This window comes from Tiliqua scincoides, chromosome 4 (genome assembly GCF_035046505.1).
Source record: "Tiliqua scincoides isolate rTilSci1 chromosome 4, rTilSci1.hap2, whole genome shotgun sequence".
Classification (NCBI taxonomy): Eukaryota; Metazoa; Chordata; class Lepidosauria; order Squamata; family Scincidae; genus Tiliqua; species Tiliqua scincoides.
In genome coordinates, this window is record NC_089824.1 from 134,963,470 (window position 1) to 134,989,581 (window position 26,112).

The window sequence follows — 26,112 nt, forward strand, 5'->3', positions numbered from 1 at the left end:
TCGCTTTTTGTGCTGTTAAGACTTTAAGAACATTTGACCATTCATCTTGACCTATTTTCCCCCATTATCATTAGTTAAAAGTTACTTGCAACCACTCCATTCTAACCATATTTGCTCAGAAGCAAATCATGTTGCTTTCAATGGCACTTGGTTCCAAATAAATGTGGTTAGGATTGCATCTGGTATATGTGTGCTGTGAACTTTTCATTCCATTTTCTACACACAGAGTTAATAGATTTGTTCTTCCCTGGTGGATATTTCTCTTGAGGGTTTAAAAATGGGGTTGACAAAGGAGCATTATACTATGCATGGCCAACTAAAGAAAATGATTAGATTTACAATGGCGCTACTCAACCAGGTTCATGGTAGTTCAGAACCTTCTGTACTGGTTTTCTTTGAAAGTAATCAGATTCATGCAAATGTAACCTGCTTATATGTTTGCAATAAAAATAGTTTATAGTTTATACCTAAACTAGGGATGTCTTATTCTGTGAAACACCGAAATTCATTGCAATAGAGTTGAAAAATCTTATGGTTTGAGGTGAGAAGATGATGGTTTTCTGATGTATTTGGAACTACTTAATATCAAATGTGGCATATAGCAGAAAGATGGGAGAGTTGGGTGATATAAAGCAGTTTCTTCACAAGCAGCTGCATTTGTTTCCTTATGCATGACAAATATTTGTATATCCAGCACTGCATAGGCAATCGCACAGGTGCATAAGACAGTCGTATAGTTTCTTGTATATGGTAACTTTATCCAAATTATTTATAATTTTTATACCCTGGCTTTTCAAAAGCTCATAGGAAGCTGATACAGAGTCAGACCATAGGTCCCTCTGTCTTAGTACTGTCAACAATGACTGCTACCGACTCTGGAGTTTCAGATAGGGCAAGAAAAAAATTCCCATCTGAAGATGCAAGCAGTTGAACCTGGAACCTACTGCACATAAAGCAGGCACTCTGTTACTCAACTGTGACTCTTCCGCTCATCCTGGCAACCATAAAATTGATAAACTTTTAAAAATTATCCAGTGCCATAGGAAGCATCACAATTGTGGCTCCTTCTTCCTCCTCTATCCTTGGTCTGTTAGTCTCTCCCACCCACTGCCTACTACAGTGAGTTTCAAGTAATGCTGCACAGCAGAGCACATGAAAGGATAGAGGGGAAGACTGATGGAAGGAGCCACAGCTGAGACTCCCGCTACATTGAATGTAAAGGCATAACGTCCTTTTCCGAGACGCAACCTGGCAACCCTGATCTAAATAGCCCTAGCAGTTCTAATATGCATTTTCTTCTTTGTCCTAGCCTAGCTAGACAATACTTGCAACTGTCAACAGAACACAAGGGAGGAAGGGCTATGCAAATAGTGGACTGTAAATAGGGTTGTTTTAGGGAAGGAACAACGCACTGGCAACAAGAACTTCGTTTGCCTTGGGCCAGGTGCCTCTGACCCTGGGAAGTAAGCCCTCCATGCCTGCGAGACAAAATTTGGTTTGTGTTTATATTAAACATTGAATAGTTATCCTATTTGGAATAGGATCTGGAATTAAACTACACTTCTACAGATACAGAAACATAAAAATTCCTGGGCTCTATTGAATTCAATACTTGGTGGAGGGAAATGGAGACAGTGATTAGTCAAAGCATAAATGACCAACTTTACTGTGTTGGGGGACTGCAGAGACCCAAGAATTTGTGGATTTGGCTTCGTTTTTCTTTAAAATTTTAGGCATGTGAGATGGACATTTTGCAATGGAAACCTCTGTGGGGCCTAGAGCTAAATACTTATACTCCAGCAGTGCTTTTGCCCATATTCCTGTGCAGTATTTAAAGAGCAAGAAAAGACTAGAACTGTTTTTTTCATACCATATAGTTTGGCCTTATAGTTGTTCTTATGTTCTTATGGCCCTAAGTATTGGAAAGGCAGTGTACCTGTGAAAGCTGTTGGGCAACTAGATTGAATTGCAGTGCTCACCAAACACAATTTTTTGTGCTTTGTGTTTCATTTTAATGCCAGTTAAATTCTTTGTGTCTCGGAAGAATTTGGGATTGCTTAGTACATGTTGCAGGGCTTATGGAATACTAAGACATTCAGGTTCAACTCATTGTTTAGTCATATAGCAGACCAAACGACCTTCCTTGGGCAAGCCATTTATTTCTCAACATTGGTGCAAGAATAAGAGGATTTAAGAAGTGATTTTTCCACCCTTGTGGTGTGGATCAGGGTGATGAAATGGGTAAGGAAGTAGGTTGGCCTGACTTGGTGAACTTGCAGGGTATGATAAGAAAAGGGGGAAGATAGGCACTGCAAGAAGGAACAGGGAACTATATAAAACAAAACTTATTTCTAAATCAGGTGCTGTCTGCACATATTGAGACATTGTATTTTGCAGCTGTGGTGACTACCAGTTTTTTTATTATTGAAAATGGATATTCCAGACAGGAACAGTGTTGTGCCTTCTGCCCACTTGGGACTATTTTATTATGCCCTATAGTAAAAACACAATTGTTTAAACTTGGTCTTGGGTGATCTGGCTTTGAGACTGGCACTCATGCATTTACTTGGAAGTAAGTTTCACTGAAATCATTTCACTAGAAATTCCAGGTTAAGTTTATTTAGGATTGCCACCTAAGCGAGCTAGGCTGTTAAAGAATTGTTTGCCTTCATATATTGCAAATATTTTTAATGCTACAATTTTGGAATATTTAACTTCTTAAACATGAATACAAGAAGTGCTCTTTCATAAATGATACTAAGAACTTAATGCATGTAATAGTTAATGCATGTAATGTGGTGGTGGGGAAAGCACAAATCAAATGTTAGTTCCTAGGGATGTGGCTACTTTGAAGGCTTATCTTCTATGAACAGCAATCTTCAAAAAGGCTGTTTGGTAACAATAGTGTAGTGAAATATAGCCAGCATAGAACTTAAATAAATTGGTGCATGATATTTTTTTAAGTGCAAAATGATAGCATTAAGACACTTCATTTGTACAGCCTTTCCTTATTTGCCAGGGGCTATGAAGTTGTGCGCAGGCAGAGTTTTTTTTTTCCAAAAGAGGTATTGCTGTGGGCCTAACTAGATATCTCAGGGACATGCGGCTGCCACTAAACAAAGTCTTTTTCCACGTGTCTTCCCCAGTAGCATATAATAAAGGAATTATATAATGTCATGTTTGGTGATTCCCTGACTCCACTTGAATTAATAGTCTGCTACTTGCAAGAAGTATTGTACAGGTTGAGTCTCATTATTCTTGAGGGTTCCATTCCCAGAACTCATGCTGATGGCAAAAAATCTCATGAAAGTAAATCCATTTAAAAACAATGTTCCTTTGCTAGGCGATATAAACACAGCTTTTGTGATGTAAGAAAAGTCTTTAGGCAGACAATCCATCAATCAGTCTCTCTCCAGGCACTTAGAAATGCTTTACTCTAAGCCAGCAACCCCTCCCTTCACCCAGAGCTGAAGGGAGGGAGGGGTTGCTGGCTTTGGGTGAAACTGTTCTAAGTGCCTGGAAAGAGAATGTTTGATGGATTGTCAGCTGGCTGCCCTCTCTCACATTCATGAGGCTATTGTTGAATAAGTTCTTTTTTCTTTAATTTAAAGGGCCAGTCTCATCATGTTATGATTCCTCAGGTGAAAAATCCATGGATAATTAGGTTATACCTGTAATTGCTTGCATGACTGTCTCTACAGCAGTAAGAAAAAGTTTTTTTAATTGTGATTTTAAAGGAATGCATTTTTCCCCTTCTCCAGGGTTCAGCAAATTTCTTCTCATTTGCAGTGGCCAATTGTTTTGAGTCAAATCCATGCAGGCTGCAGGGGCTTGGCTGCACTTACCACAGCTTCCTGAAGCCTCCCGGGGGTGTGGGGAGCCCTGCGCGAGCATTGCAGGGCTCCCCAAGGCTCTTCAAACTCCAGTCGCTCCACTTTCACTTCTGACAGGGCTGCAGAGACTGGGGTGCACTCCACTTGTGCTCTACTTCCGGTTTTGCAGAGGTAGAGCGCAATTGCTCACTTTCACTGCTGCTAACCTGAGGAGCCCTGCAGAGGCTTGCGCAGGGCTCCCCGCACCCCCAGGATGCTGCTGCAGGGACTGGTGAGTGCACCCCAGTCCCTGCAGCCCCCCCTGAGCAGAGCGCCGTGATCTTGGGGATCACGTTGCTGCCTTTCCCCTGTCCCAGCTGCCTCCCCCTGCCCCCGCAAGGACTTACTGTAGGTTTCAAACTCAGGAAGCAGCTCTAACCTATACTAAGACTGTTGGTAACAAAGAAGACAATGGTGGAAACACACACTTGTGATAAATGAAGCTAAGCAGGGTCAGGCCCAGTTAGTACTTGGATGGGAGACCGCCTGGGAATACCGGGTGCTGTAGGCTTCTACCATAGTCTTTCGAGACTGAAGTTTGCCAGCCATTTTTTTCTGATTGGCATGGGTGCTCTGTCAAGCACCAGTGTTTCTTTCTGCCAAGTATTTTCTGACAGCTGTGCCAAATAAAGATGCCCTAGGAGGGCAAGGCTAGCCTTTCATTAGTCACCACAGCAGACTGGCTGACTCAAACGATCTGGTACGTGGAAAAACACAATGACTTAATGGCTAGCTGGAGAAGTAGAAGTATTTTAAGACTAAAATATTTTTATCTTCAAGATTGGGTGCATTTTGTCAACTGGGACAAATCTTTAGTGGCGCCACAAAATGCTGAAAATTTCTGACTAACAGCAGGATTGAAATGAGTCTTGGGAAAACTGGAGGTGTAATTCTGTAGTCTTCAAAACAAGCCACTGTCCTTTAAACCGCAGGTTTGGGCTATTATAAAAATCACTGTTGGGTTGATTGCCTTCAGTTCCTTACATATTATTGACCTTAGAGTGCCTACTCACTATTGGGAACAAAAGTCCTATGTGATTGTGTTGTATCTACATAATAATGTATTAGGGATGCAAAAGAAGTCTACACTGGTCCAAGTGACACACACCCTTTTTTGGTCTTGTTTGTCTTGCTTTGTGGGTAGATCAGTGAACATGTATGTTAGTGTTTTCCTCACTTAATACTAATATTGAATTTGCTTACTTTGCAGCACAAGAACAGTTCCCGTTACAGTGAAGACTTTGTCCTGCAGTTGGAAAAAGAGTTAGTGCAAGCAAGACTGAGTGAAGCAGAATCTCATTGTGCCTTGAAGGAAATGCAAGATAAGATCCTTGAGATGGAAAAGGCAAGTCAAACTAGGTGCTATTTCAGCAGATGGCCTAGCAAATATATAGTAATTATTAAGCACTTTATGATGTAACATAATGGTTTAAAAAAAAAAACAACACTTGTTGCTAATACCATGTCTGAGTGGCTAATTTCTGGAGTATTTATCTTGTTGCAGAGGAATAACTCTTTGCCTGATGAGAATAATGTTGCTAGACTTCAAGAAGAATTGATTGCAGTGAAATTAAGAGAAGCAGAAGCTCTGATGGGTCTGAAAGAACTTAGACAACAAGTTAAAGATTTGGAGGAACACTGGCAGGTAAGCTTAGCATATCTTGGTGAAATAACCCTAAAGTCTGATTTGATAAGCTAGGGCTGCAAGGGAGAAGGTTGGGGACTTGAGAAAGAACAGTGAATGAATGAGTCAGTTCCAGATGTTGGTAGTTTGACATGCCAGTTTTTATTTCTGAACATTTAGCATGTATAGTCTTGATTCTTTGCTCTACTTTTGTCTTTAAAATTAAGGGAGCCTGTAGATTTGGGGTGTGCAAGTTTCTATGGTAATAATTTTGCAACCTAATTATAAGCATTTTTACTCTCCCACTAATTAGTTCAATGAGACTAATGGACTTGCTTCCAAGTAATGCACATGAATGCCTTGTAGAAGTCTTAAAATGGCTTCCTTAAATCTCTGTTTCAGACAAGACAGGTTGCAAATTAATTCTGAAGCAACTTGTTCTGAAGTGAGCCAGCTTATACCTATGATAGCACAGTGTTTGCCAAAACACTTGAAGGTGTGAAAATGCATTTTTGTATAGTTATGCTTCCATTCAGTCAGTATTAAGTTAAATGCATCCTCTTGCCATTTCATACCAGTTGAAGAATGTTTTGATTATGAAATGGGGCTTGTGTTAAAAACATTGCAATGTGTTTAGCGTCACCTAGTTCGCACTACTGGAAGATGGAAAGACCCACCTAAAAAGAACACTGTAAATGAATTGCAAGATGAGCTGATGACAGTCAGACTGCGAGAAGCAGAAACCCAGGCGGAGCTCAAAGAGGTAAAACAACGGATGATGGAAATGGAAACACAGGTAAGAACACTAGTGATCTGAAGGATATTGCATGTTAGATATTGCATGGCAAAGGTTTCTTGAAGCGACAGATTGAAAACCACTGTTCCTAGTGGATACGTTTTGTTAGAATCCAGGAGATATGAGTTAAAGTTCTATTCATCCATGAACTTCATGGATTGACCTTAGGTTGGTCATGATTTCCAGCCTAATCACCTTCACAGGATGGTTTGAGGATAAGGAGGGATAATGACCAGTGTTCCCTCTAATATTTTTCTTTACTGCACAGAGCCCTATAGCGTGGCTGTTGCTCTCACTGTCATCACTGAGCTCTGGACTGCTGAGGAGGATAAGCCGAAAGGAACTTTTGGGGGACTGAAACACCAACACCACCTACATAATTCAGTTCACCCACACTCAACAACCACTAGCAATGGAGTTGACACTCCTGCCTTCTTGCTGCCCTGCTTCCTTTGATGAAAGCTGTGTGGGGCTTCCATCACAGCCACGGTAGTGCACAGCTTACAGAGAAGGCTGACTACAGTATAAACCATCTTGAGACTTTTGGAGGATGTGAGGGTTGTAAGCATGGTAGTTAATAAGAGCCTTGATTTATATGCAAAAGAGGCCAGCAGATACTGATACTGGTAATAGTGGAAAGAGCAGATATGAAGCATTTCTCCTTATATTTAATGCCATTATTCCAAAATCCAAACAAATTCAAAATTCAGACACCTTCCTGTCCCAAACATTCTGGATAAGGGATACTCAACCTATAGTTTTCTTAATCCTTTCAACCACTAGGGGGAGTAGTTGTTCTGTTTGGTCACCTATGTACAGGGACTTGGATCACTTTTCCAGCATGCCTAAAGTCACATATATAAATAAATGTGGGCACTTAATTGGATAAGCAAAGCATGTTAAATATGAGTGCATCTTAAATGCACAAGGCTGAATGCTGTTTTGCTTTAGTTTATCTTTCTTAATTCAACAGAAACATAGTACAGGAGCTTATTTTTTGTATTCTCAAAGTGATACAGAATGCATAAAACTGCATAAGATAAGTAGGATGATCAGATGGAATGCTCAGCCAATATCTCTGAATGCCAGATCAAGGAAGTAGCAACAGCATACAAATATCTTGTCTTGTGTTCTCCCTGAGGCATCTGGTGGGCCACTATGAGCTACGAGTAAGCTGAGCTATATGGGCAATTGTCATGATCCAGTAGGACTCTTATGTACTACTTGCAAGCAATAAAATGTGTCATAACTAATGCACAATTAGTTAGGCTGTAGATCTATATGGTGGTAGTTAAGCTTTGGAGTTCAAGCAGCTGGTCAGCTGAATGCCTATGAACACTTCAAGCTAATTAAGACTGCAATCCTATAGACCAGTAGTTCTCAAACTTTTAGTACTAGGACACACTTTTTAGAATGAGAATCTGTCAGGACCCACTGAAAGTGATGTCATGACCAGAAGTGACGTCTTCAAGCAGGAAAATTTTTAACAATCCTAGGCCGCAGTCCTACCCACACGAATCCAGAAGTAAGCCCCATTGACTATCATTGTTAAAAGCATATACAGAGTAGCCTGTTCAAAGTACAGGACTGTAACATTTCCCCAAATGCAGTCACATACCATGGTAGCATCAAGTCTAATATATTAAAAATAAAATATTGAAAGGAATGGGGACCACCTGAAATTGGCTCATGACCCATGTAGTGGGTCGTGACCCACAGTTTGAGAAACACTGCTATAGACAATTTCCTGGAAGCAAGCCCCATTGAACCCAGTGAGACTTACTTCTGGGTAAATATATACTCATATTACTCAAATACGTAAATGTACTACAGTGTGTAAGATTGCACTGTAGGATTTCTGTTACATTGGTACATAAAATCTTCTCATAGGACTACATTCTTGAGAAATAGAACTGTGCTTTGTGTTACACTCAAGTGCTTAAAGTCTCCTGGGCCTCACAAAAAGGCAGCATTTTTCCGCCGATGTATATCCTTCTAGTAGCAAACTTGGTGATCACCAGACAGATTTTTTAAAGTTATTCAGTGCATCTGTAAGCTCCCATCAACCTTATCTATATGGCATCTCAAGAAAATGTACATATACTTTATAATGCCAAACTATTATTCACACACATACTGTTTATGATGTACACAAGTATTCTTGACCCAGTTAATTAATTAATTAATTAATTAATTAATTGGACTAAGCTTTCAAAATGTTCCCTGTTGGTGTTGACTAAGGTATCTGCAGTCATCCACTGTATGTGCTGAGATAGTTCCACACATCTCTTCATTTGCTTCCCTTAGATTTTTTTAGTGTTGCTGGGTCTCTACAATGAAGTATCTATAAATTAGAGTTCATTAAATTGTCAGCGTTTTTTGAGACTTCCTCTGTATGCCTATGGTCATTCCTAGCAGCTGTCTCCCATGTTCTACTTTGCTATTCAGTGCTTGGTATTGTGGGCAAGATAGGTGCTACAGGTTGAATGAAGCCAGCTGTTCATCATCTGCTTTAAGATGTCTCTGCAGACATAAGAGGAAAAAAGTCAGACCTGGTCAGGAGCTTCTTCAGGCCCATGATATGACTGTTCTTCCAGGGAGCTGCCTTTGTCCTAAGTGGCTAATTGCTACTTTCTGGCAAGATTATGGTCTGATAACAAAAGCGAAGGTGGTGAGTATAGTGAACCCACCTTATATGTGGGTTCAGCATCTGTGGATTCCACTATCCATGGATGCTGGGGTCTGCTTTTAAAAGTGTTTTTGAAAGTCAAGTCAGAAAACAGCCTTACCCACAGTAGTGCTGTAAATCTGTGCCATTTGCAGGACTGCAGAACACTCAGTGGTGCTCTGGAAACCACTTCCTGGTCACACTGGAGTGAACCAGGGCTAAGGGAGGAGGTTGTGAGAATTGGAAGTGGCTTCTGGAATACCATTAAGTGCCTGCAGCTTTGCAAATGACAGTTTTGCTGTGCTGTGGTAGAAAAGGCTGTTTTCTTACTTATTTTGACTTTTAAAAATAAACCCCAGCATCCGTGAATCTTGGTATCTGTGGTGTGCGGGAGAACCAACTCCCCTGGCAGATATTGTGGGCCAACTGTATAGCCATGATCAGTTTCTATCAGGGAGTCAAAACGGTCTTGCTAAATCCTAGTGGAAAGATCTCTAATGTACCAGTTTGACAATTCTTTTGGAATGCTTGACAGTCTCAGTAATCACTATCTCTCTTGAGCAAGGATGTCAAATATAAGGCCTGTGGGCTCTCCCAAAACTGCACTTTCAGTAGTGTCACTTCTGAGAGGGAAAGACTGAAAAAGGCCTCAGAAGGCAAGGGGCGCTAAGGGGTAAGGGGCAGACTGAGAAGGTTGAGAGAAGGAGATGCTGCCTAGGTGGCGGGAGAGCCCAGTTATCACGTGGGTCACCCTTTCAGCAGTGCCACTTCTGCCAACGTGTTGCTTCACAGACCACCTCAGCTGCTGAGCTGCAAAATGATGTTGTAGCAAAACAACATTATTGAAAGGGGTTCGTTGCTGAAAGGGGCTCTCCCATATCTTGAAAATATGATCCAGATTTGCACATTTTCTTTTCTATGATTTGCAGCTAATGTGTTTCCATGTAAGAACAATGTGCCTGTTTCTGGCCATCATCTGCTTAGTTATCTCTCTTCCTGCTTAATGATGTCACTTTCAGCCTTCGGCAGGCACAAAAATGCTGTTCAGCTCACTCTATGAAATGAGTTTGACACCCTTGCTCTAGAGAGCTCTAGAAATTTTCGTTCTCTGAGAATGCATATGTGATTGATCTGTTGTGTATGGGACTGAAATAATTATTGAAGTAACAAATGCTATGGGTTTAATATGACTGGTTTGCTAGTTCAGGTCACAAATCATGAGATTCACACTATTCTCAGTTGTTCTCAAACTGTGCACTTGGGACCCACCAGTTTTGTATGGTTTGCGAAACTGACAAAGCAGATTAGGTTATGTGCATCAAGGGTTAAATAAGCTGCTGTGGGGGAGCACTGCTTCCCAATCCTCATGGCCACATGCCTTGGCATTTAAAACTCAGACAGCAGCCTCTAGGGCCTCTAAAAAGTTTGGGAACCACTGCACTAGTTCATATGTCCTGACTGTCATATTGTGAAAGGGTCTCATTAAGAGTAATTTCTCTCTCTCTCCCCCCCCCAAATTTTCTGAATTGTCAGAGCCAGATAAATAGCAACCATTTGCGGAGGGCAGAGCAAGAGATCACCAACCTGAAAGAGAAGGTCCAGTATCTGTCTGCACAAAACAAAGAACTTCTAGCTCAACTAAGTGAATCAAAGCGAAAACACGCAGAGATTGAATGCAAGGTATATACAACACATAACTGAAATGTCACAAATACAGTGCAGAGGCACTTTTTAAAACCGAGCTATATGAGAAATGAGCACACTTAAACCACTTCTATTAACTTTTACTTGACAACTTTCTTATGATGAATATCGGGTTTAATGCAGAATCATCATGATCAAGGCAGGGTTCCATTCAGGGCTCTCCAGACCCCAGCCCATGGGCCAGATCCAGGGTTTGGAAAAAGCCCTCCCCCCAGAAGTGGCGCTTACCATTCTGCAACCCTGTGCCCAGATCAACTTGAAAGAAATGCAGCGCTGCAGCAGAATGGTAAATGCCACTCAGGACGGGAAGGGCTTTTTCAGGACACAGCAGTTTCCAGTTTGGAGACCACTGCAGAGTAATGGTTCCCAAAGTCCTCCTTAGGAGGAGGGACCCACCTGTGTATGTGCAGCCTCATGATTTTAGAAACGGGTTACCTCAGAATGCCAGATGCAAGGGATGGCACCAGGATGTGGGTCTCTTGTTGTCTTGTGTGCTCCCTGAGGCATTTGGTGGGCCACTGTGAGATACAGGAAGCTGGACTAGGTGGGCCTATGGCCTGATCCAGTGGGGCTTTTCTTGTGTTATGTTCTAAGTGCTTGTGGTGTGGGGGAAATTGCAGCAATGCGTTAGCACTGCTGCTGCGAAAGAGGGAGGGGGGTTCCTGGCTTACATGAAGCCAGCGACAGGATTCAGCAAGTGTGGGGAGCCCCACGGACACATCCGCAGGGTGCCTGGAAAATAAAGAAAATCACGATGGGAAGTCATTACTTGTTTCAGATTGCAATGTGGTTTCTGATCACTATCTTAATTTTCCAGGCTTGGGGAGTCCTGCAGAGGTGTCCTTGGGGCTCCCTGCAACCCCTGGACTCCATCACTGGCTTCAGGCAAGCCAGGAGCCCCCTTCTTTTCCCAGCAGCAGCACAATTCTGGGGAATCATGCTGCTGCAATCCCCCTGCCTCTGCCACTCAAGGGATAAGACCTAAGTACTTCCCTGGGTGGTGGGTTGCAACCCACCAGTTTGGGAACCACTGCATTAGAAAGACAAGCATGAATACAGAGCTTTTGATTTAAAATCATGCAGTTCCTCATTTCACTTTGATTTAACATAGTCAGATAACTTTCTGGGGAATGTATCCAGGAAATGCTACTAAAATGGTGTTGATACTAAAAGGCCTGTCAGTTTGTTCTGAATGGGGTTGCGCACTCTGCAGGAACAGGTACATGGCTTGGGAGTCCCCCTGGGGTCACAGCTGCTCCTGGATCACCAGGTGGTGGCTATGTCTGGAGGGCGTTTGCCCAACTTCAGCTGGTGTGCCAGCTGCAGTTTACCTGAGTCAGCAGGACCTCACCACAGTGGTCTATGCCTTATATAGCATTATATGCTCATGCATGTAGGTTAGCAACCAGCTAGTGTCGGTGTGTTTTTAGACTTATAAAAGCAGGGAGAATATGTGGTTTCTGATGTGTCCCCTTATTCCTTATATGTTCCTGGATATGTTTTGTGTACGTGCAGTATCCATTAAAGAAACAGGAAAATTCAGCTGTTTCATAAATATTATCACTGTAGTTAATACTGTACTACTACATTTCACGGAGGTGGTGTGCTTCATCAGCACTGTGGTTTTTTCCTCAACTGTGATAATGAGCATTCATTTTTATCATGTTTAGACACTGGAATGACTTAAGTATCAAATGCAGTAGAAGACACTGGAATGCTGCAGTATCAAATGCAATTAGGTTAACTTTTAAAAGTTGACATTATGTGCTTTACTAGAGCAACATCAGTCAAAAACATTTCCTGTTTCTTTGTAGTCACTAACTGGCTATACTTGGTTACTTTATCTCTCATATGTAGATGTAAAAAACCATAGGTATTTTAAAAAACCATAAAACAAACACAACATTCATCTTGTTGAGGTTATTTTGAGATTATAATTGGTTGATACACTGTAGTAACTGTTGAATAGATTTCGAGCAAAATGGTAGTTAACTATTTGGTTTCAGGTTGGTTTTCTTGCAATGTAAGTCAGCTGGCCATTTGTAACTCCTTCCAGCTATTTCTTTTCATGTTCTATCTTTTTTCTTCTAGAATAAGGAAGAAGTGATGGCAGTTAGACTCAGAGAGGCAGACAGCATAGCAGCAGTTGCAGAACTCCAACAGCATATTGCAGAACTAGAAATTCAGGTACGAATGAAAACAATTTCCTCTATACCACTTGGTTCTTTCCTTATCCTTCCTTTCGGTTTGAAGGGTTACAAATGGCAGCCTTGCCAACCTCTGCACATGTAATGTTCCCTACCTGCTAACCTCAACTAAGGGATCAGGTGTGGGCAGTAGAGTTGCATGCTTCCTTCTTCCCCCAACCCTCAGTTTGCATTTCCCTTTGATACCCAGCTATGAATTGGTCTGGTATCTTCTGGCAACATAGCTCTGACACTTTGCATGTAGGAGGTCCTGGGTTCAATCCCTGGCATCTCCAGGTAAGTCTGGAAGGACCTCTGTCTAAAACTGAGGAAGCTACTTATCAGTGTAGACCAGTGGTTCTCAACTTTTTTTTTCCACTTACATACCCATTGGCAGCCCATTTCCATAAATTATACCCCTCATATTAGCAAAATGTTTGTAATTAATATAGTTGCTGTTTCAAATTTGTTTTTCAACTACTGATCTATATCTGATAATACATTAATTGATGACCAGAAAGTAGCAGTTGCTGGGGCTTTCGCAGCCAGTTAGCTGCCTTCCTTCCTGCCCTGCAAGACATTTTAATACCAACTGCCTTTTTCCACCATTATTCAATTCTTTTGAATTGACGTGTACCCCTGGGGTACACGTACTCCAGGCACTGGTGTAGACAAAAATGAGGTTGATAGGCCAATAGTCTGACTTGGTATAAGGCAGTTTCATATATAACTGGATTGGTGTTAAGCATGGTTATTACCAAACTGCAATTTGCTCATAACAGAATGTGAAACAAAATATTTCTACATGCTTTTGTTCCTGCAACTTGAGTACTGCACCAGGGAAATACGTAGCTAGCAGCTGAGCATGGGAGTTCATCATACCCATTTGCCTGAGCCCATACCAGCTTGTTGACCCAGCACGAGCCTAAGTATTTGGATGTGCACTCCCTGCAGCTGTGTGTGTGAATTTCTTTACTAGATGAGGGAGTGGTACAGACTGTCACATTTATAAGTGCTAAGTGGGCAGACCTATTGTAATATGGACCTGCTGCTTTTACCAGACTTGACTGAACTATGACTTACCGTAACCACAACAGTTAATATAAAATAGTAATGCAGGAAATGTAGAAGAGACTTTAAACAAACAAATGGTCCACCTCTGAGAGGAAGCCACAAAACTTTTCACCTGTCAGATCTTCTATGAAGAGGAGCAGCCTTTGATACTTAAAGGCACTTTTGCCACTTCCTATTCTTCCACTAAATAGCTGATGTTACTGAGTAGCAGGAACCCGACCCTTCAGTGTTTAAGGTTTTTTACATTGTAATAATGAATTAGGGCAGTGGTTCACTTTTAGCACCGGGAGCCGCTTTTCAGAATGACAACCTGTCCAGGACCCACGGAGGTAATGTCGTGGTCAGGTGACATCAAACAAATTAAAATAATTATAAATAAATTAACAATTTAATTTACAATTAAACTTAATTAATTTACAAATTAACAATTAAATAAGGAGAAGCCAGTGCTGTTCCACCAAGTGAGTATTCCCTGTAGCCCGCCTGCAATAACATTGCCCCCCACCACAAAAAAATCAGTAAGGTTTTCAGACCTACCCAGCGCCTAGTTCAATTTAAGTTCTTATATTTAAACCATATCACTATCAGAACCCACCTAGCTTTACAAGTCTAAAAAACAATACATCTTATCAGCTCAAGCCTCTGTTTTATTCTTTTTATGAGGGGGGCTGCCTTCTGGAGCATTTACTGAGCTCCACTTTCATCAGATAGGGACATTCCTCTTTGCCTGACCTGATCACGAGCCAAGGCACATTTGCTTACTTATGAGTAACATGAATGTGTAGCTTAGTTTTGCTTTCCATAGGGCTCAATACATTCATCAGCTTGGAGAGGGACTTCCCTCTCAGGTATTTTTGGGGGGGCTGTGTTCATCGAATAGGGACCATTAGGTGTCGTTGGATTCCTCTCAGCCTGCAAGCCTTTCCAATGCAAGTTTGCCTGCTTGTGAGTAAAAACACAGTATGACTCAGTTTCACTTTCCGATAGGGCGCCATTCATTGCCTTCTCAGCTATCAGCTAAAGCTTCGCAACCCACCAGCAAGTCAGGCTGCGATCCACCAAGTGGGTCATGACCCACAGTTTGAGAAACCCTGCATTAGGGTTTTTCAGCAGTCTGGTTATAGTCCATTCTGAGTAATAAAGTACAGCAAATTACTGTGTGTCATAAGGCTGGCTGCAGTGGGATAATTTGCCAAATACTTTTCATCTTCAAGGTAGTTGCACTCTTCTTCTGAAAGGCTAGGAGTTCTAGTACTGGGTCAGCTTTGGGCTGTAACACTTACCCTAAATCTTGCAGCTTTCTGTGAAACGTTTGGGTGTAAGTGTAAGACACATGTAAAGCATGCTTGCTACTGTTACACCCACATTACTACTGAAATGACTTTATTTACATGTCCCTAGATCAAATCACAGTTTTGGGACACCATCAGGGGAATGGGCTATGTGGGTTTTTTTGTTTTTGTTTCTTTCAGAATATCAAGCAAAGTAACTTGTGGTTTATCTTGTCTATGGCTTATGTGGGTACAACAGATATGTTCAGCTACAGAAATCTGAATGAGTTCTTGTTCTAGCTGTCTGTGTTCAGTTCATGTTAGGCTTTATTTTATAAACTTGTCAGCTTCCCTAAGAAAATGTGCACTGGCTCTCAGGATCTCAAGGTTGCCTTTTTGCATCTATGAAGAAAATGACTACTATGTTTTTAAGTTCAAAAGTTTTCAGTGTTATGCATCCTCTTTAACGCTGGGTGATAAAAATCCTGTTTGTTAAACTTCATGCCTTTCAAAGTAGGATGTGTTAAGCTTTTGCTTTTAAGAAATGTATCTTGCAGCATTTTAACAGTGTGCATGTCTTGTGTGTCCTGTTGGATGAATTATCAGTTGTGTCTAATGTTCACTGCATTAGTAATCTTGGCCAGGAAAAATAAAGATACCGCTACACCCAGTAAACTTGCGCTAGGGAAACACTTCCCAATAAAATGAGCTTTTAAAAATTTATTAATACTCTTGATATCTATTTGTGCAGAACCCCTACATTCTACAAGTCCTAAAGTTTTAAACAGATAATTTCCATCCCCTCAATTACAGGAAACTTTTTTTTACTCTTCAGCAGTGTGATGTGTTTTTTGAAAGCCTAGAATGAATCATCTCAGAGTCACTGAAAGGCCACACATCCCCCACAACTGCCCTGATGAATAAACTTAATTTAGGTGTTCAGTGCAAAATGCCACTGCTGTATAGCAAAAGTTCACAAAACAGTGCAGGCAGGCCACTCCACTGCAGCAAATTTTCAGAAGGTGCCACAGTATTTTAAGATGCAAAATACTTCTGTGTCTGTTTTATTGTCCTGTAATCTTGGAAGATAATCAGATTGTTAGGTATGAAATAACAAAAAAGCTTGATTCCTCAGAGGAGACTATGGTATATGATTGGTTTTGCCATTCTCTACCAATCTTTGGGAAACGTCAGGATTTCCCACTGCTCCTGGCACTGTTCCTCCAGTAAAGAATTTGTTTGCTAACCCAGCTAGAATTAATCCTCGTCTTTGCTGAGAGTCTAGGAACAATATTAATGAAATAATTTGTGGAGTTTACAAAACACACTATAAAATATGACATATATAAAATATGCCAAAAATGAACAAAGGGTACACATTAATTTCATAATATCACTAATAAAGAAATAAACATTCTCCAGTACTTCAGAAACTTAGGGTTTGCATTCATCTTCCCACTTCATGAGTCGATGACCACAAATAAAATCACTTAGTTATTAGTCACATTATTTTTCTGCACCAGTCTTCTCTAGTTTTCTCCTTGTTTTTTCTCAACAGCACTTTAGCAACCGCTAATGTATTGATAATAGTGATCTAATTTCTAAACCTAGAATGAATCAACCCCCTAAATCATTTAAAATCATCTTGTGCAGGTAAGCTTGTTTAATTCACAAATAATGGGCATTATAAGGCGCAATCCTGACCCAGCTGTAAAGCACATTTACGCTTTGTTTGCACTTCGTTTACGTTTGCATGTAAACGTGCCGTAAAGCACGTTTGCGCTTCCTTGTGAGTCGGCTGGGCTGGCGCATGGACACACACCAGCTTGCGGAGGCTGAATCCAGCCTCCGTGCCAACATGGGAGGGGGAGCCTTGTGTCAGCCGAGCAAGGGGTGGGTGGGGAAGAGGTGAGAGGGAGGTGTTCCGCGGAGGGCAGTCCCGGGGGCAGGCAGAGAGCAGGAGGCAGGGCTTGGACCTGGCAGTTATTCCCCATTCCCGAGCAGCACGGAGCAGCTTCAAGCTGCTCTGCTCTCCTCTCCTCTGACTTATGCCACCTCAGGGGGTAGCACAAGTCCGAGGAGACCCATTGGGGCTGCAGCAGTTTATACCTGGAGATAAGGGAAAGAGTTCCCCTTACTTCCTACTGAGTCACTTTGGAGCACTTTCTTGTGCTGGATACACAGCCTCCTGGCCTGCCTGTTTCAGCGCAAGATAGGATTGTGCTGTACATGAATTACCAGTGTGCAACGTTCAAGTAGTAACTACCTCTCTAAGCCTAAGGTGTTGTATTAGATGTACCTTTCTGGATGAAGTATTAAAAATGTTTGTCAGAGTCCAATACCTTAAAAGGAAAACCTTTTTATGAATATTTTGTTCATTGCTGAAGCACCAACCTGATAAACCACCTTTGTTTTATAGGTACTGGGGTTAATTCTTTTGACTATTTTATTCTCTACACAGCAGTATCTAAAAGACTTTTTCATTAGGTTATTATATGATCTAGAACAGGGGTCTCCAAAGTTTTTGGCAGGAGGGCCACATCGTCTCTCTGACACTGTGTCAGGGGCCAGGGGAAAAAAGAATTGATTTACATTTAAAATTTGAATAAATTTGCATAAGTTTACATAAATGAATATATTAAAGATGAACTTATATGAATGAAGGTCTTACAGTAGCTCAAGGCCTATAAAAGGCCTTGCACAAAGCAAGGCTGGCCTTTCCTCTGCTGCAGCTACTGCATCACAGAAGTGAAAACAAGCCGTGGAGGGAGTCCTCATCCCACAGTTCACATGAGTCTCCCTCACACTGAAAGCAGTTGTGTTGGGCCAGTGCGGGCTCCAGGAAGTCTCCGGAGGGCCATAGGCTCATTGGAGACTGGGGGCTCCCTGAGGGCCACATTGGGAGTCCTCAAGGGCCGCAAGTGGCCCCAGGACTGGGGGTTTGGGCACCCCTGATCTAGAAGGAAGGCTTCATATGATTTCCAGGAATCAAATACATTTTCAAATTCTGTGAACTTATCATAGCTCTTATGATCTTACTCATAAGAGCTGGTGTAGCATAGTGGTTAAGATAATGAGATGTGAATTGGAACTTCCCCGTCTTTGAATCTCACCTCTGTTCTGAATTCATTCTTGTGACCTTAGACAAGCCATTCCCTTTCAGCCTCTGCTCCCCAGATGTGGTTTGGGGATAGTGCTCCTCTTACATAGTTCTTACAATGCTTACAAGAGAGCAGTACAAGTGAAGACCTGTGGATGCACACAGGAAGTGCTATACAAATTTGTATCCTTTCTTTTGCAGCAATGTTCCCAACTTGTATCTCTGGATAACATGACATCAGTATGTGCAATATTGTAGTTTGTTAAAAGATATCAACCAATCGTCTATAAATGGTTCACAAAATCTAATGATTAGGTTGAGCTCATCCTGCAGAATTGGTTACAGCCCATCCAGCTATGACATTGGGATGATACATGGCTGAAGTAATTGACCGCTATCCTGTGATTAAATCTCTTTATATTCATCTATGGCTTTCTTTATTAGATTAGTCCACAACCTATCTTGATGTCTTTTCCTTATCCATAAGCATCCAAAGATATAATATCACTTTGTTCTATATCCAAACGCACCCACTTCTCTTACCAGGTACACAAAGCTGACAATACTGTTTATGGTGATATTTGACCAAATTTGGAATAGCCAACGCTCCCTCTACAAAATTTTTTTCCTGCATAACAGATTTAGTTTGCAGATTTTAAAATTCCAAGTTAACCATATCTTAACAGCATATAATTAATCTGTGGATTTAATTGCCACAAGATTGGCTTATCTAGGTAACCTTAAGAAGGGATTAGACAAATTCATGGAGGTTAAGGCTATTGATTGCTACTAGTCATGGTTGCCATGTCCTTCCTCCAGCTACAGTGGCAGTATGCCTCTTAATTACCAGTTGCAGGGCTGCCAAATGGGCCTCCCTTCCCAAAGGTATCTGTCTGGCCACTGTAAGAAATGGTGCTGGACTGGAGGGGTCTCTGGCCTGATCCAGCAGTATATGTGTTATGATCTTATACTGCTTTTGTAGTATTTAATTTCTGTGAAGGAATTTGCATTTACCTAAATCAGGAAGTAGTTCATCTTAATGGCTTCAGTTTTCTCTGTTCCTGAGAGCTTTAACTTAACACTGTCTCTGAAGAATTTGCGTGATTATTTTTTTTTAAATAAGGTTTACCTCAAAGTAATCATTTCATAGATATCAATAGTTGTCAAACTTTTCCTGCAACAAAGCAAGAGGAACAAAAGCCACTTTTGGTTCAGAAAGTTCCTTAACAGGGACCATTTCTGTTTTAATGAATTCTACTTGGTAGATTCTCAATGGTCGACCACAGAGTTCTGGAGTCTAGAATAGTCCCTGTAAAAATTGGTCTTTATAGAGACCATTCTAGACTCCTTAGCACATTGCTGTTTACATGGACCAATGATGTATGCCACTGGCCCAACCAGAGCCTAAGCAGCTGATACAATATTGGACATTCCTAGAATCCCGGTATGGGTGAAAATGGCATTTCTTGGCCTTGCTTCTTCTCCTCTTCCAACATTGGGGAATGAATGGGCCAATTCCTAGTCTGCTGCAAATCAGGCATTAACAGCAGGTAGTAGCTACTGCTGGAGCTCTTTATCTTGTGCTGCAAAATGTCATTTTCTGCTGCACCACCCCCAAATTGTAGTTAAATAAGCCTCCCTTATCCCTAAAGTGCAGAAATTTTAAAACCTGTTGCATTTTCTGTACTATGATTATCTCCAGAGACACTTCTATTTTTTTCAGAGCTCTTGAGAGGACAATAAGGGCATATGAAAATTAACTGTTCTTTGCCCAGTTTGTAATGTCACCTGAAGTAATCTGTCTCCCCAAAAAATGTTCAAGGTTGTGCTTCCAGACTACATTTAAGACTCTAAATGGAACTTTAGCATTTGTGGATGTGTCCAGCTATCAGAGACTTTCAGTATGCAGGCACTGTAAAACCCCAGAAATTCAGAAATGTAGCTCCTAAAGAAGGTCATGTCTATGTATAAATGAACAACTACTAATTATTTGCTTCTTTCAGTGGTGGGGAATTCATCTCAGATTGTTTTGGTTGCTAGAGCCTCCAACTGTTGTCACTGTTAGCAAATCATACATAATGACATAATTGTAGAGTTCAAGCAGCTTCCTGCATGGGAGTGAGATCCATTTAAGAAGTCCTAACACTTCTAATTCACAGTACATGGTTTTTGTTGGTCTCAACAAAATGTATAGTATCTTTTAAAAATGGTAGTCCTATAAATTATCTCCTTTAAGGACCTGTTCATATATTACCTTAGTAGCATGGCTGCTGTTGGGAAGCCAAACTGCATGGGCTTTCAGCCACATGCTTAGCAGTCTTGTATAGGGATTAGTCTTTTGGATTTAAGTCAGCAAAAGCCCATCCAAACCCATTCCTCCAAATCTCTATCAGGTGGGTAACCTGTCATACAAATTGCTAATCTTGTGCTAGATGCTAAAGCAATTTGTCTTTGCAGCAGCAGTGACGCCAATGGCATAAAAACATGAATTCAGTTTTAGTTGTTACTGCTATTACCAATGTACAGGTCCAACCTATTTATACATGGATTTTTTATACACAAATTTGACTCAACACAAATGGCCGCTGCAAATGAGAGAGAATGTGCTGATCCCTGGAGAAGGGAAAAATGCATCCCTTTAAAAACAGTTTTAAAAATGAAACAGTCCTTTAACAACAGCCTCCTTAATGAGAGAGAGAGAGAAAGAGAGGGCAGCAGGCTAACAATTCATCAATCCTTCTCTCTCCTGGGGACCCCTCCCTTCCCCCAGCAGGTGAAAGAAAGGTGATCATTTTGCATTGGTGAAGGGAGGGGCTGAGTGACGTGCTGATGGATTGTCTTCTTAATGACTCATATCGTAGAATCAAAAGGTCAGCAAGGCTGTTTTTCAATCACTGGAGCAAAGAAACTTTGTTTTTTAAATTGATTTTGCTATAGTGTGTTTTTTTAATCCACATGAGTGCTTGGAAAGGAACCCACGCGAATAAATAGTCTCAACCTGTAATCCATAATGTAATGGATAATGTGTGATCTATAATGTGAAGACAACTCTATGGACCTGGTATGAAAGTTATGGATAGAGGTACTAGAGCTGAAGCTTTATAATCAGACTTTTTTCATTTCTTGGACAGAAAGAAGAAGGAAAAATTCAAGGGCAACTTAATAATTCTGACTCTAGTCAGTATATTAGAGAACTGAAAGATCAGATAGCAGAGCTGAATCATGAGGTAAGTAAAAAGCTATCACTTTTGCTCATGAACGCTTTCTTCCAGTATTTTGAAACAGCAGGTTTTTTGTTAATTCTGCATAACTTATATTTTGATATAACGATTTTATTTTTCCACTTAATTCCTTTTTAACCCTAATCTTGGCAGTTTACCCACCGTATATGAACTAATGACTCTTTGATCAATATGTACACTGGTATATCTAGTGCAAATGAACTAATGTACTGTTTTGAGAATTTTATGCAGACTTGTTCAAGATGTGACAGTATGAACAATATACAATAGTAGCACCAGGCTTCTTAGATTTTTATAAGGGATGTATTTGCATAAGGAAATCTTGATTGGTCAGTTGACTTGAATTTGCTTATAGGTATTATAAAATACTTCTGAAGCAAGAGACATGCTTCATTTTTCAGTAATGTGTACCAAGTGTCACTAGACATATTATTTTAGGGGTATTCACTCCTATGTGAGAAAGAAAAGCAAATCCCACTGTTGAAATAGTGGTTGCCTCCTGCAGTTCAAGTAATATTACAAACTATCTTTAAAACCTGTCTGATCAATCCAAGAGCAACTTTCTAAGTCAGTTTTTTATCTGACTATGTACAAAAAATTCTTTATCTACATCTTAATTCCTTTGTAGCTAGCAGCATATTATAGATACACAGTCAACATTGTCTATTAATGTTGGTTCTATTCTTATGAGAGCTATTCTACCCATATTCATGTTGGTTTATCACCAAGAAGTGTGAAATGTCTGCATAAACTATTTCTCTTGGGGAGTGTTATCATTGTGTTAAAATGTAGCCATACACATCTCAGGGGGCATTGTTGAAAACACTGAACCTAGGAGAATGCATTCTCCTTGGTTTCTCTCTACTGTCTTCCTTGTAGTGGCATGTTATGTTGCTGGTGTGTCTGTAAAATAAACTGTACTAGTAAGGGGGAAGTATAAGGTGCCTGCAATGTCGGTGGGGCCCATCTCTTGAGATTGTAACCGTGAGGAACCTAGCTTTGCCTTTATCAATGTTACAAGCTGTAATCATTCTGGTACCTTTAAAAACCACTGAACTCACTTGAGAGAAATCGATATCCAACCATCTTGCATTAAACATTTATGCCCCAATCCAGCTGAGGACATCTGTGCACTTAAAACAGCTTCCTTGTGCTTATTATTGCATGCTGGATTGGGGTACCATGGGCATAGTGTTGGACTGAAATACGCATCTGAAGATGCCGGTGTTTCAATCCTTTCTACGCTTAGGACTTGGTGGAACTTGCTTCCAGCTGTGCATAGGAGGGAGGGAAATGGGATTGCAGCCTCTCTAAATAGTTTCCTGTTAAATGCTTATAAGCATTTAATTCAGTGCTTCCCAAACTTTTTTGTGCCATGACCCAATTTTTAAAATGATAATCTGTCACAACCCACATAGCTTTACTAGATGGGGGGGGGGGGGAAGAACAGGGAAGAACAAAAATCCTAACTGGCTTCATATTTGTTGTAATATTAAATATTTATATATAACAACACAAGTGCTACCTCCACATGATTCCAGTTGGAAATGCTGCAAAGCAACCAAAAGCAGACATTGTCTGAATGACTGGGTTAAATCCTAGAAGGGACGTGACCATAGGTGCCCAGTGTGGCACTATTGGAGCTTTGCTATGATAAAATGTGCCTTTCCTGTTTTTTACTGGGTTTTTAAAATTGGTTTTTCTCCCAGTTTTGTTTCTTTCTTTTTTTTTATGGTGGCACTTTCAAAAACCACATTTCAAAAACTTTTTGCAAGCCACCAAAAGCCACTTTTTGCGACCCACTTGATTTGGGAAACACTATTTAGGAAACGGTGATTTAATTCACTGTTATATAAACTGCTTTGAACACCTATTGAAAAGCAACATATAAATATTTTTATTATTCTTCCAGGGCTGTCCCTGGAGAGTACAGGACCAAGGACAATTTTTGAATATAGGAAGTGATGCCCAAATTTTCCCTGTATGCCGCAACATGCTCCAAAATCCCTTTGCTATCCCCATTGCCTTCTTCCTTCACCAGCTCTTTTTTCAAAACAGGTGGGCGCAGGTTTGTACAGGAGGATTCTGCTCCCCATAACCTCCTACCAGGCAGTGAAGGATGAAGAAGGCATGGGTGAAGTGATTGTGACAAGTGGTACTGGAGCAGAGACCACTGCTGCTCAATTGGAGTCCAAGGTGGTTGCCCTGATTTCACCCTACCCTAAAGATAGCTCTTCACACAGCAGGCAGTTTTATCCTTTGGACACTTTAGGATTAGGTTGCCTGGAGCTACCAATCATTTAGCTGCCCTGCCAGCATGTTCTGCCAGTACTGGCTGCTACAAAGCAGCTATATAGCATGCTCTGGCAACACTAGCTGTCAGAGCTTTGGTGGGAAGCCCAGAGCCTTCCTGCTCATGCCAGTGGATCAGTGAAGATCTGCCACATGGGACAGGATGGGGAGGGGTGGGTGGATCCAGCCTGGGAGAAGGAGGGTTCAGTGGTGGTGCAAGCTGAATCCTGACGCTATTCCCAGCTAATGGACTAAGCTACAGTACAAGTATTAGAACTTCCACTTTTATGGTTGAGATCTGGAGAATATGTGAGCTTATTTGAGGTGGGCCTTTTCCCTTGCCTGCCTGTCCAATATTCCACACAGGGCCCTATTCTATTCAATTTTCCTATTCAATTTTCTAGCACCAAAGCCAGCCCTAAGGTAAGGGAACAAACATTCCCTTATCTTGAGGAGGTTTCCATTACTGTCACCTCACCACAAAGTGCAGACTGTGCCCACTGGCATGGCTGCATCGATGCTGGAAAGTTGGATAGGATTGGGGTGTGAGTAGATTGAAGCGAAACATAAGTGTGTATGTGCACGTGTGCGTGAGTGAGAGAATGCATAGAGTGACACCATCTTTATTTTGGAGTAGACCTTGTTAAGATGCTAAAAAGACTGCATCTCTAGATATTCCTTCACAAAACTACCATTGGCCAATTTATGCTATGTGAAATTAAGACCACAATAGATGAAGTTGCTTGTGAGAAGGTTGAAGAAGGCACGTGTGGAGCACTGGATTTGTGTTTTTGTTTGAAATAGAACGCTTATTGTTTGAAGCAGAACTCTTTTCTCAATTGTCGTTTCTGTTTGAAGTATAAAAAGATAGGCATCTCTTGGAAGATGCATTGAAACTACCATTGGTTCAAACTGGGTCTCGAAGAGAAGTCAGCTGAATAAATACTGAGTTAAATGGCCTTTCCTAAGCTAGTCTAAAGGAGACTGACCAGGGAAGTGTGTTCCCACTTACATTCTCTCCCAGTTCAACTTGAATGATTTATATGCTGCCGTAGTGTGTTTTTGCTTCTTCTTTATATGCTCTCTATTCCCAAACAGCTGTCCTGGCTTCCTGTTGGATACTGCAAGGAACAAATGTGTTGTGGAGATTAAAGAGTGGTCTATAAGTTTAGGTTTGATGGGTTTTCCCACAAACTGCATTAGTAGGTCTCAAAATAACTTAGGACATTGAAGGAAGGAATCCTGGTTTACAGCTGTAAAACTGCAGAAAACCTTGGATATGAACATCTGTATAAAATGTTTTAAATTGTATACTGTTGTATGTGATTCTTAGTTGTGCAGAGTATTTCACTCTTGATATTTTAGTGGCATTTTTCTTTATATACTACAGATGTTGTTCTCTAAACCAGTGGTTCTCACACACTTGGCACCAGGACCCACTTTTTAGAATGAGAATCTGTCAGGTCCCACCGGAAGTGATGTCATGACTGGAAGTGACATCAACAAGCAGGAAAATTTTTAACAATCCTAGGCTGCAATCCCACCCACACTTACTTAAGAATGTCCCATTTACTATCCCTGTTAAAATAATATAAATAGAGCTTGTTCAAAGTACAGGTCTGTAACATTTCCCCAAATGCAATCGCGTATCATGGGAGAATCAAGTCTAATATATTAAAAATAAAATATTGAAATGAATGGAGACCCACCTAGTGGGTCCTGACTCACAGTTTTAGAAACACTACTCTAAACCAATTACAGTATCAGATTTAAAAGAGGCCATTCTCTATGCCAGTGGTTCTCATACATTTAGCACCTGGACCCGCTTTTTAGCATGAGAATTTGTCAGGACCCACCGGAAGTGATGTTATGACCGGAAGTGACATCAAGCAGGAAAATTTTTAACCATCCTAGGCTGAAATCCTACCCACACTTACCCAGGAATAAATCCCATTTACTATCATATCCCATTTACTGTAACATTTCCCCAAATGCAGTCATATACCATGGTAGCATCAAGTCTACTATATTAAAAATAAAATATTGAAATGAATTGAAAAACATGCTTCAGAAATAGACTACACTGAAAGTTAGAATATCCATGTGCAGAACTGAAGTTTGCGGGAGCTACATGCATGAAGCTTTTCTGCCAGCCGTAGTTTTCTTGTAACTAAATATTCACTGAGTGACTACCGCTGTTTCAGATTTAATATTGTAATAGGCAACAGAATACAATTAACTTTGACAGGTTTTCTGTTTGCAGAGATTCAAACAATAATGCCT

At 40.9% G+C, this 26,112-nt stretch overlaps 1 protein-coding gene across 4 annotated transcripts in view; it reads left to right on the top strand.

The window, feature by feature from the left end:
* Window positions 1-26,112, top strand: part of EVI5 (ecotropic viral integration site 5) — a 92,314-nt gene that overhangs the window by 53,663 nt on the left and 12,539 nt on the right. For all 4 annotated transcript variants that reach the window (XR_010794438.1, XR_010794437.1, XM_066626622.1 and 1 more), the window contains 6 exons: window positions 5,083-5,217; window positions 5,377-5,517; window positions 6,134-6,292; window positions 10,494-10,640; window positions 12,756-12,851; window positions 21,427-21,522. Coding sequence is in view for 2 of the 4 variants with exons in the window: in XM_066626622.1 (XP_066482719.1) it covers window positions 5,083-5,217; window positions 5,377-5,517; window positions 6,134-6,292; window positions 10,494-10,640; window positions 12,756-12,851; window positions 21,427-21,522 (774 nt within the window). In the remaining 2 variants the exon portion in view is untranslated. The remainder of the gene's footprint in view (window positions 1-5,082; window positions 5,218-5,376; window positions 5,518-6,133; window positions 6,293-10,493; window positions 10,641-12,755; window positions 12,852-21,426; window positions 21,523-26,112) is intronic.